The following is a 13,037-nucleotide window of genomic DNA, read 5'->3' on the forward strand; positions in this document are numbered from 1 at the left end:
AAGCCCACCATTTTGGTGGATTTTAGGCATATAAAAATTTATCTCAATTTTAAGGCTCATACTTTTACAATATTACAATATATACTCCATTAAAGACTGCTATGAAAAGGCTAATCAAAGTCAAATCCATACCAACACTATAAAAGCAGTAGTAAGGAAAAATACATGTTTAAATTTGAGGGATAATGTAGTTGAAAATAGTACTTATGAATCTCAAAAATAAATCATAGAGTGAACATGATAAATAAATAATAAAAAAAGTCTATTATTTTGTCTATAAATATCCATTTTAATTATTTTTTATTATATTCAAATTTGATTTTTTTATTTTTATAATATTAATAGTAGGTCGGTTAATTAGAACTTAAAATAATAAAATTGGGATATTTAATCATTGTTTATGTAAAAGAAATATGGAAAGGAAACAACAAAATTATTGGTCTTCAACTTGGAAAATAGTTGATCTCAATTTGCTAAAATTCATAGTTAGGTTGAAATATGAAACCTAACCAAAAAGAGTTGATTTATGTTTTCTGGTAACAAAGGCCATGCATGCATGTCTTCAACTAAAACAATCTCTCACTTGCTATAATTATACATGATTATACTGAATGCTCCCTTCCTTTATAATTATGATTTACTTTACAACCCACTTTTGGATTAATATGAAATTGTTTTATCTGTGATCCGATCAAAACTAAAAAAAAAGTTATATGAAAATAGTTTAAATTAAATTATTAATTTTTGAGAGGGATCAAAAATATAAGTATTCCATTTTGTTAAAAGGTTAAAAATGATTAAAGTATACCATTTACTGACTTTAGATCGTAAAATGTTTTCAAATGTAAAGGATCAAAAGAATAATATTTCAATATTATAAATTAGAACACTTGTAATCATAAAGAAATTAAAATTAAGAGCTCCTTTATACGTAAATATACAATGTTCGTCTTAAAATTCGATCACAATCCAAACTTTAACTTGATATGACGTGGGTCAAAATGTCATATTAGTCCTTGTACTTATGCAGGATTTCAGATTTAGTCCTTATACTTTAAAGGTTAAAAAATTCAATCCTCCTACTGTTCTAATTTAAAATTTTTAATTCAATCATTATATATATTATTAATTTCTGTCAAATTTATTAATTTAATATGTTTATTTTTTGTCAATACATCTATTGTCATAATGTTAATTTGACAAATTTTGACGAAAAATATTAAAAATAGAGGGAGCACAAATTTTACAAGGTTGTAAAGTGGCATGAAGGGGTAATAGAGTAATTGCATTAAAAAGTAGTCACAATGAAACTTTGCCTTTAAAAATTGAGATTCTCTCTCTTAAGAAAAAGAGAAAGAAATCAGTTGAAATCATGGCTGCCAAATGAAAAGCAAAGAGTGTTCGTAATAAAGAAAAGAAAAGAAGGGCACATCACATTACCAACTCTCCCATGCCTTTCAGACTCATCCCTTCAACTTGAAGGCCAAAAAGCCTTTATTTTATTTTTTTGTATTTTTCACCTCTTTCTCTTTCAACACACAGATGAAAATTCCCTGTTTTCTCATCTTTGCTCACCTCTTTCATTCATCGCTCTTCACCTTGCTTTGTTCATGCAAGATCCTAAGAACTCTCACACAAGGTAAACCTTTTTCTCTCTTTCTTTTTTCCTTTTCTGCATGTAATCCGAATGCTGCTACATTGCTCGGATCAATTCAAACATTTCTCATGAATTATCACCTGTTTTAGTATCGATTGTCTGTTTTTGCTGTGAACAATGTTGCTCATAGAATAGATAGGAATGGTGTTGCCAATTCTACCCAAATTGAATTGATTTTGAAAACTTGTTGAGATCAGCTCGGCAAGTTTGCATACAAGGGTGTTAGTTAAAATGCCCCTGATTTTCATGCAGTTTTGATTTGAGTAAGAAATGTTCAAAATCTGCAGACTCAGCAGTTTTCTTTTGCACATTTGTCCACTAAGTGCTTTGCTTAGTGGGCCTATATCTTTACTTGATTTGATCCAATAAGCTAAGTTAAGTCAATGGTTTGAGCCTTATGGCTTGTGTAAGAAATTCCAATCCAATCTTGCCTACCTGAAATCCATTATGTAATATTTATACTAAATCATGCGACACTAGGTATGATATTAATTATCATTAAAAAAAAAAAAGGTATATTAATTTTTTTCACTTATTTAATTGGTGACGTCAACTCAGGAGATATTTATACAGTAAGTGTAGATATAGATAGTAAATTTGTAACTAAAGAACAGCATAGACCCTTAATACCAAAAAGAAAATACATAAACCCTGATCAGAAAGTATGCATTTGATCGTCCAAAAATCGTTGCTAAGATCATTTACAATTTATTTTTTACAAAAAATAAAAAAATAAAAAAAATAAAAGTTGCAATCTGAAAATATAAGAAGATATATTGTCCTAGAGGGTGTCTTGTTCAAGTAACAATTCTAATGTATATTGATATTGTCCTAATTTTGATCTAACACCTATAATCTCTCTTAACACTAATTAAGAAACTGTCGAGATTTTATCTTTATAGGATCTGATCATATCTATTTTATTTGACATAATATCTAGAATTATTCATAACTCTTTCCCAACTCATAAATAATAAGAAAATAATGCGCTTCAGTATATTTAAACTTATGTCCTCTTGCATAAACAACAATACCCATGCCAATCGAGCTAAGAATAAATATATATATTCAAAAACTTTTTTTAAGTTTGACTGACATTAACAGGGTCTTCGAGGTCATATTCCATACTGATATCTGAATATCTACGGAGCATGGTTACTTCAAAAAGGAAAAAAAAATTGAAGCAACATTATTTTAATATATATATATGTCTATATATATGTATAGTGAATATGAAAGTATCCAAAAAGAAGCATGAATTTAACTTTTCCTTTGATATACGTAGTAGTAATTATAAAGTTGATTGTGGTTTTGATATTGGCTTTTTTACGATTTTGGCGTTTTGGTCTTCATCCTCAACAGTTTTTCCAAAAAAAGTCTTGCTCAAGATTTGATGCTATAGTTTTGCTTGATTTTCCATAGGAAGCCTTGGTATCAAAGAGCAATGGAGAGGGCCACCGTATGGAAAACTGTTTCGAAGACGGCCGGAATCCCTACTACAAATGCTACAACATTGTGGAAAACCATTTCAAGACCAACTGAAATCCCCATGGCGAATGCAACATTTTGGAAAGCGATTCCCAAGTCCACCGAAATCCCTTCAACTCATCCCAATAGATCGGAGAAGCTACGGAAATGTACTTCCCTAAGGGTTGCCACTACGTTTACTCGAGTTTGTCTATGTGCACCAATCTCTTCCTACAACGAGGTATTTCGTGCCGATGTTCCCCCTAGAAGAAGCAACACTTACCCTAGGTCAAAGGCCTTTCCCCTGGCGCAAGAAAGGGTAATACCAAGAGCGAGACTTAGCACGGAAGGAAGAAGAGTTTTCCGTGGTAAATCATTGACGGACGATGTATTGATGAGGAGATTTGTTGTGGAAGAAGAAGCAATGATGCAAGTTAGGAGGAGGAATCAAATGGAGGTTATAAGGAAGAGAAGTTTGATGAGAAGGAAGATGCTTGGCCCTAGTCCTCTTAGTAGAATGGTAAAAGCTAATGAAGATGATGATTTTTAACCTTCTTTCTTTCTTTTTAATATTACCCATATTTTATCTCTAGTTTTCTTTTATTTAATTTTCATTTGTCTGTACTTTCGATTGTGTACTTTTTTAAATGCTGGGATGCCAATTCAAATTTGGATCTTGCTTTTAACCATTAGTTTTTTCAATTTTTTAAATTTCCAAGTGTTTATTATTATCGCAAAAAAAAAATCAAGTAAAATATCTATTTTAAATATCCTATTGAAAGTAAAAAAAAATTATTTAAATAATATTTGAATTTATAATATAATATTTTAAAAATTAATATAAATTATTTGTAACTTTTAATTTGGATAAATAAATCATATTTTAAATATTAAAATTACATAAACATAATCTTTCCAAATAATTATATATTTGATATAAATTTAAAAAAGAAAATAATTATACATACAATAAAAAGATTGCAAAAGACAAATAGACTCCATGTTTGGAATTTAAAGTGAATTGTATACATTCACGTTAAAATTGGCTTTTTTAAAAGCTAAAAACATTTAAATCTTGTTTTTTATGTAGCATAAATATTTTAACGTACAAATATAATTATGTATAGATCAAATGTAATATTTAAGTAAAACTTTTTCAAAATTTGAACTCCGTCCAAATGTATAAGGAAGAAATCAATTTTCACTCATTTCAATTACTTACTAGCAGTAGAAAAGCCATATATATATATATATATATGAAAATAATGTAATATCATATATAATTAAACGAAGTTGATTGTTTAATTTCAAGAACATTGTTTGTGACTTGGTTATTTGGATTCTCAAGAAAGAAAGAAAAAAAACTTTAGTTAAAATTAAAGAATAGAACTGTTAAAGAAAGCACAAAGAGTTACTTGAATTAGTCAAACTAGTTTAAGGGCGTTCTTAATATATTAGCCATTTAGAAACATTAATTAAAGGCTTTCCAGAAAAACATCAATTAAATATTATATGATTATAAAATTAAAACTATTATTCAATTCAGACTTACACTTCATTTAGAGAAAAGGGACATGGGCGTTAGATGGAGCATAATTCACCCCATGAATATCTTACTCTTTGTGGGGACGAGACTTGGTCAAATTGCAAGTAATGTTATTCAGGTGGACTGGAGTGGTAACAACCCTAGAAACATCAAGTTTCTTAGAGTTTAAGTGGCCATCAATCTTTGGCAACTATTAATTGTTGGTTGTGTCATCCACAAGAATGATGGTGTAAGGCAATGAGTGGCCTTTCGATATGAGAGAATTTGACAGGACATTCGAGGAGCGGATGCCTTTACGAGGGTCAAGAGATCAAAGATATTCTTAATGAGCATATGAGAGCTATCTAGCAGAGGTTGGGTTTTGAAACCCAATTTGATGATCAAATACGTTTCAAAGGAACAATCCATGCATTTAGAAGTACAGGAGTAAGATGATAAACTTTTGTGGAGTCGAGGCTGAGGGTGGTTGTATGTATCAACAACCTCTACCCACTTTACATGAACAAATTGCACCTTGGGGAAAGTATTCAAAGGTAATCAAAATAATGATAATGGGTTTATGGAATTAGGCCTTTTAATGGATACTCAAAGAAAGGACAATGAAGATAGAGCTCATTTTGAGTAGAGGGAAGTATCTCCTATTTTAAATAATCCTATGAACGAAGAAGGTTCCCGACGGAAGATTAAGGTTGATATTGCTATTGAAAGCAACAGAAGAAAGGAGACTAGGTCTAATCATTTAGTTCTAACAAAGAACTTTAACCTACCTTAAGGTTATGTGAAACTGTTAAATGCTGGCCAGCATTGCAGCAGCAAGGTCTTTTGGTGCATAAGCATGCAACTGAAACTTTTGTTATAAGCAAACTAGTCTAGTTCAGTTGTAATTTGTTTTGTTGATGTATAAAAGCTAGTTAGATGATTAGTTTATGTTTAGATATTGATTTGGCTGATAAGTCAGCATGTTTATGTGCACAAGTAATGTTTTGTATGTTTCAATGTTGTTAGTGGAAGTTGTTGTGTATCTGGTAATGTTTAAAGTTTAAAAGTTACAATTTCTTTGAAATGGATGATAAGAATAATATTTTTAGCTTCTTCTTTTTTTAGTTTCTCATTTTTTTTTTGTTCTTTGTCCTTTGTTGCTGTTAACCTCAACAAATGCTCTTTTTAAATCGATTCATTATTGTTTGAATATTTTGTTTATTGTTTGAATTGACTCATTGTGGTTTAAATTGATTCTTTTTGTATTAACTCGATTCAAAAACCTAACAAATGGTAGCAAGAGCTTATCATCTTTGAAGACTTTTTTTTTATTAAGAAAGAAAGAAAGAGAATTTGTTTTGTTGTTGTTGTAAAACATAAAATTTTCACCACCAACACTACCTGTTTTTGCTAGTGAAAACTATCATGTATGGGTAGTGAATTTGAAGAAAAATTTGCAGGTTCATGATTTTTGGGATGTGGTTGAGACAGATAGAGAGTCACCTCAATTGAGAGTTAATCCTACCATAGCTCAAATTAGACAACATAGTGATGACTATGCTAAGAAATACAAGGCAATGTCTTGCTTACAAAATGGAGTCTCTGATGTGGTCTTCACCAGAATTATGGCTTGTGACACTCCTAAACAAGCTTGGGAAAAGGTGAAGGAAGAGTTTCAGGGATATAATAAAACAATGCAACAATAGTTGATCAATTTGAGGAGAGACTTTGAGAATTTAAAGATGAAAAAGTCTAAATCAATCAAGTAGTACTTTGATAGGATAATGGCCACAGTCAACAATATCATATTGCTTGGAGAAGAATTTAGTGACAGAAGGATTGTTGAAAAAGTAATCACAACCCTTTCAGAGAAGTATGAGTTTCATTGTCAGAGTTGATAAATGCCCTTTATGCACAAGAGCAAAAAAGAGCTAATTGTAGCACCCCAAACCCAGCCCAGAAGTTATGGCCGGATCCCGCATGCCACATCAAAAACGTTAAAAAAAAATTTTTCCATTCTAAATCCAGAAAATCGTACTTGATGTTCAAAAGATTAATTCATTAAGGGTTAAAGTGAATGGAAGCTGTGCACCAGGTAGGAAACCGGAAAAGAGGTGGTGAGTCCATCGGACTGCTTAAGTACCAAGCTCCCTTCGGATCCAATCCTAGACATGCATACCGCCATTGCCATACCTTAACGTCATGGATATTTCTAGGAAACCGGTTCGATTAAGTCATTCTTAGGAAAAGTGATTAATTTTGGAAAATACTTTCATTGTGGAAGCTTTGCTTATTGTCGTGTTATTTTGAAATCACCTGTTATTTTTGAAAACGCGCCCTAAAGCTATCCAATTTCAACAGTTAAAATAAGTATTACCTATCTTAGTAATACATATTAAAAACCATCAAAAATAAATAAGCGGCCTTATTACATTTAAAAGCCCAAAACCTCAAACGTAATTAAAAGGATGTCCAGTTCACCAGAAGAAAATCAAACTTTCAGAACGGGTGGCCACTCCGAATTCCCTCACAGCTCCAAGCCCACTATGGTTGGGGATTTCCTGCGTGGATGAAAATAAAAGGGGTGAGTTTGGGGAAACTCAGTGTGTAAAATAACCCAACCATAGTCTAAATCAGCTCAACCCACAGAAACATAATAAGTTGGCCTTAGCCCAGAACAGAATTCAGAATAAAGCCCATAGGCCCATAACAGAACAGAATAGATATTACATGTTTATGCAGAAACCCAACCCAGATTCATCCATAACACCCCCGTACCAGCCTTACACCATGTGAGGAGACAACTCGACCCACCCAACCGCTACACACCACAGAATTTGCAGCATGGCTGCCAGAACAGATAATGTGACAGAGTCACCAGATACAGATAATCGTGGCAGAGCCACCAGAAAAGATATATGTGGCAGAGCCACCAGATCAGATATTTGTGGCATAGCCACCAGAACAGATATATGTGGCAGAGCCACCAGATCAGATAATTGTGGCATAGCCACTAGGACGCTTCCTCCATAATATAACCCATGTCCCCATGCAACAGATATATAATCATGGCATACATCATACAGAATCAGATCGTCATGCTTTTCAGTCAAAATTAACCCTAGGGGTATAACGGTAATTGTGCACCTATGGGTATAACAGTAATTTTCCATACATAGGGGTATTATAGTAATTTAGCTACTTTTAGGGTTTTCATGCATATCCTTACTATTTACGTACTGTCAGAACACTTACTGCGCATACTTACTGAATTGGGCCCGTTGGCCCATGAACCGATCTTTGGCCCATTAAGCCCAAATTATCAAAATGTACGAAATCACGCGTACTGCAGTTTATTACTTTAGATTACCAAATATACAAACCCAACTATCTTACGAGCATTCGCACACTCGCAAATTCCCAAAATACCGACTTTTCGGTATTTCGGCATTTTGGCTTTTGCCAATCTAGTCTATGAGAGGGTGTCAGTTACACACCTGTTTACGATGATATGCTGACGAAATCCACACACGAACCGCCTACAATTGGATTACTAACACGTTAATCTAACTATTCAAATACAAACTACGTATTAACCCCTTACAATATTCGGCCAACCACACCTACAGATCATAGTAAGCTTATAAGAAATCAATAAGCAACTCATTAACAAATTTTTGTCAATGTTTACCACATAATCATAATTTCACTGCAAGCTGTCTTCCTGAGCAACAGTCACTAAATTATTTATAACTGGAGCTACGAAACTCCAAATCAAGTTCCATTAATTTTCCCTGAAAATAGACTCATATATCTTCTATCCATAAAATTTTCAGAATTTTTGGTTTAGCCAATCAATACCAGATTTTTCTCAAAGTTTCCCATGTTTCACTGTTTGACTAATCTGACCACCCTTCATTACGAATCAAATTTCTCATTGTACAGAATTCAAAATATGTTCTTGTTTATTTCATTAGAAACTAGACTCAATAAGCTTTAATTACATAATTTATGCAGCTTCTAACTCATCTTCCACAATTTATGGTGATTTTTCAAAGTCACGTTACTGCAGCTGTCCCAAGCAGATTTATTACCAAATCACTCTTTCACACCTAACTTGCATGCTTGTTATTTAAACATGTATATCACCAATCAATCATCACATATCTATGATTTTACTTAATTATAATCTCCATTTCATCATTTTAAAGCACAACATGTTAGCTGATTTTTCCCTTTAACATCTAAGGCACATGCATGCTTATTTGTTTGGCTCAACTTCACCTATCTTCCATTTTTCATCAAAAGAACATGAAACAACAACCATTTCCTTCATTTTAATTCATGACTAAATGCTCACAATACAACTAAAAATTAAAATATACTTCAAGAGTTAAGGTAGAATCAAGAAGAACTCATGAACCTCAAAATAGAAGCAAGGTACCAAGAACTTACCTTCAATTTTCCTCCTCCTAATGACCAAATACTCAAGAGCTTTCTCCTCTCCTTTCTCTTCTCTAACTTTCAGCTATGATGAACAAAGATGGACAAAACTTTGTTCTTTTCACCCCTTTTTCTTTTAATAAAACTTCATATTTCATCCATTTAATTCTTTAATACAAAAGACATGAAATTCTTATCATGAAACATTTACCTAACCCATTATCATGAAACATTTACCTAACCCATTATCATGGAACATTTACCTAACCTATTATCATTGAACATTTACCTAACCTATTATCAATTTGTACCATAAATTATGGATATCAAGTGTACATTTTATCTACAACAACATGATGGCTGGCCACTTCATGTAAAATGGGAGGTTTGTCATGCAAATCCTCCTATTTTGCACTCCTATTTATTTGGCCACTTCAATTTAGCCTATAGCATTTTCAAACATTTTCACATAGGTCCTATTTCATAATTTCACTCACAAATGACAAAATCAAAGCATGAAATTTTGTCAACATTCACAGAATTCCCGAAAATTGGGGCGTTACACTAATAGATTGGAGGAGCATCCTGAATGAGCTTTTTAGGCTAAAAACAAGGAAGGCTCAAGTTCAATATATAAAAGAAAGAAACCATGGTCAAAAAAGAAGGGGAGACCAAAAAGAGATGTTGGAAAAAAGTTCCCACCATGCACTCATCGTAAAAGTCCACACACTTGGAAAGAGATTGTCGGTTTAGGCTTAATATCTAGTGTAGAAGTTGTAAACAACTAGGCTATATGGAGAAAGTTTACAAGAACAAAGGAAGGTCATGGCAATAGTAGACTCAAGTTCAAGCTCAAGCTACTGATGACAATCAAGCTCAGGAGGAACATGTCTTTATTGCATCCTGTTTTGCAACTTCCAACAGGGTAAAAAATGATTGGTTAATTAACAGTAGTTGCACACATCATGTGAAATCAGATGAAAGAATGTTCAGAGAGATTGATACCAATTTTGTTTCAAAAGTCAAGATTGAGAATGAGAAATTCTTTAAAGCCAAAGGAAAAAGGAAAGGTTATGATCAACACTCTCTTAGGTACTAAAAGAATCTCAAATCTATTTTTTGTACCTGAAATTGACCAAAACTTACTTAGTGTTGGTCAGCTGGAAGAGAAAGATTATTCTCTTATTTTCAAAAAATAAAACATGTATGATTATAGACTCATCTGGTCAAGAGTTAGTAATAGTGGCCATGGTTGATTGATGTTTTGTCCTAGATCTGAATTAGATAAATTTGAAGGTTGGCTTAGTTGATGAATCATTTTTATGACACAAAAGACTAAGGCATGTTAACTACAAATCTCTTAGTTTGCTGCGCAAGTTAAATCTAGTTGCAAACATGTCTAAAGTTAGTGATAAAGGTACAATTTGTGAGATCCGTCAGCTTAGGAAGCAGGTCTGATTGCTATTTCCATTTAACAAAGGATAGAGAGCTTATGACAAGCTTCAATTGGTCCATAATGATGTTTGTGGACCTATGAAGACTTTCTTCCTAAGTGATAGCAGGTATTATGTTCTATTTATTAATGATTGTACAAGGTTCTGTTAGGTGCATTTTTTAAAGTTTAATTTAGAAGTAGTTGATTTCTTCTGGAAGTTTAAAGCTATGGTTGAAAATCAAGCCAATTGTAAGCTTGAGATACTAAGGCTAGACAATGGCACTAAATACATATCAGAAAAGTTTTAAAGAATGTGTGAAGAGGCAGGCATCCAACATCAATTGACCAACATCTATACGCCCTAACAGAATGGTGTTTGTGAGAGGAAAAACAGAACAATGATGGATATGGCTAGATGCTTGTTATTTGATAGTGAATTGACAAACAATTTTTGGGCTGAGGCAATGAATACCTTAGTGTATTTGCTCAACAGATTGCCAACTAATTTAGTAAAAGGCAATACACCTTTTGAAGCTTAGTTTGGACACAAACCATCTGTTTCACACTTGAAAGTGTTTGGTTTTATTTTTTATGCACTTGTACCAGCTAAGAAGAGAAGTAAGTTGGAGTGAAAGCTAATGCCTGAAATTTTTATTGGCTATAGAAACACAAAGAAAGGGTACAGGGTCTTTGATCCTTCCACCAAAAAGTTATTATGAGTACGGATGTGAAGTTCAATGAGAGCAGTGGATGGAAATGGGATGGTACTGATGCCAATTTTCTTGAACAAGATCAACAAGAAGGAGACCTACAACTAGCTAAAGATGAAGTTCAAAATGATGAAAGATTTGATGACCCACTTGTTAGAGGTACAAGGCATATCACTGGCATTTATCAAAGATGTGATTTGGCCATTTTAGAACCTTTAATTTTTGATGAAACTGCCAAAGATGTTTGTTGGAAAGAAGCTATGGAAGCAAAATTGAATATGATCTATAAAAATAATACATGGGAACTGGTTGATAGATCAATTCATAAAAGAGTCATTGGTGTGAAATTGGTATTCAGGACAAAGTACAATGTTGATGGGTCTCTAAATAAGCACAAAGCAATATTAACTGTGAAGGGCTTCAGCCAACAACATAGAGTTGATTTTTTAGAAACCTTTGCACCAGTTGCTAGGCTAGATACCATAAGGCTCTTATTTTCTTTAGTAGCTCAAAGGTAATGGAAAATATATCAGTTAGATTTAAAAGTTTCTTTTTTGAATGGTTTTCTCAATGAGGAGATTTTTGTTGAATAACTAGAAGGGTTTAATGTGGCTGGAGAGGAAATCAAAGTTTACAAACTTAAATAAGGCATTGAATGGCCTAAAATAGGCTCTAAGAGCCTATTATTACGAAATTGATGCTAATCTGTCTAAGCTTGGGTTTGAAAAGAGCATTTGTGAGCCAACTCTTTATGTAAAGAAGTCTGAAAATAAAACTTTGCTAATTGTGTCACTGTATGTAGGTGATTTGCTTATGGCTGGTAGCAGAAAAGAGTTAATTGATGAGTTCAAGAAATAGATGCAAGTTGTATTCGAAATGTTTAACTTAGGGGAGATGACCTACTTTCTTAGCATGGAAGTAATCCAGACTCAACATGCCATTTTTATAAGAGAACAAGCATTTTCCTTGAAGATTTTGAGCATGTTCTGTATGAAAAATTGTAAACCAGCTAGCACTCTAATGGCACAAGGTGAGAAGCTTTTTGGCAAATGTGATTATGAGAAAGTGGATGAAAAGGGGTATAAAAGCCTTATTTGACAGCATCGAGGCCTAAAATTATGTTTGTAGTCAACCTTCTATTAAGGTTTATGAATTCTTTTATTATAGCTCACTTTAAAGCAGCTAAGAGGGTCCTAAGATATGTCAAAGGAACTCTTAGTTATGGGGTGAAATTATGAAATCTAAAGAGCTCAAGCTGGTTGGGTATTTAGACAGTGACTAGGCTGGTTCAGTTGATGATATAAAGAGCACTTCAGGGTTTTTTCACTCTAGGCTCATGAGTTTTTTGTTGGAGGTCGAAAAAGTTACAAATAGTGGCATAATGAACAACTGAAGCGTAGTACATTACAGTTGCTGTAGTTGTTAATCAAGCTAATTGGATAAGAAAACTTTTGAATGATTTGAACTTGAGACAAAGGGAAGCAATAGAAATCAGGGTTGATAATAAGTCTGTTGTTGCAATTGCAAAGAATTCAGTGTTTCATGGCAAAACAAAGACATTTCAAAATTAAATTTCACTTTGTATGAGAAGATGAACAATCAAAGGAAGTCAATCTGATTCATTGCAATTTAGAAGATTAGTTTGTTGATATTTTAGCTAAGCCCGTTGGATCTACCAGGTCTGAGAGTTTGAGAAAGAATATTGGTGTCTGCTGTATAGATACTAAGGAGAAATGTTGAATGTTGGCCAACATTGCAGCAACAAGGTCTTTTGGTGCACAACCATACAGCTAAAACTTT

The 13,037-nt window shown here is 32.9% G+C and overlaps 1 protein-coding gene across 1 annotated transcript; it reads left to right on the forward strand.

The window, feature by feature from the left end:
• The first annotated feature begins 1,352 nt into the window (after nucleotides 1-1,352).
• On the forward strand, nucleotides 1,353-3,813 carry LOC107896785 (uncharacterized). Its single transcript, XM_016822055.2, has 2 exons — nucleotides 1,353-1,639; nucleotides 3,080-3,813. Exons 1-2 carry the CDS (start codon nucleotides 1,611-1,613, stop codon nucleotides 3,672-3,674), a joined length of 624 nt encoding a protein of 207 aa, XP_016677544.1. The 5' UTR covers nucleotides 1,353-1,610; the 3' UTR covers nucleotides 3,675-3,813.
• The last annotated feature ends 9,224 nt before the right edge of the window (nucleotides 3,814-13,037 follow it).

The sequence above is a fragment of the Gossypium hirsutum genome, chromosome A10, assembly GCF_007990345.1.
Source record: "Gossypium hirsutum isolate 1008001.06 chromosome A10, Gossypium_hirsutum_v2.1, whole genome shotgun sequence".
Lineage (NCBI taxonomy): Eukaryota > Viridiplantae > Streptophyta > Magnoliopsida > Malvales > Malvaceae > Gossypium > Gossypium hirsutum.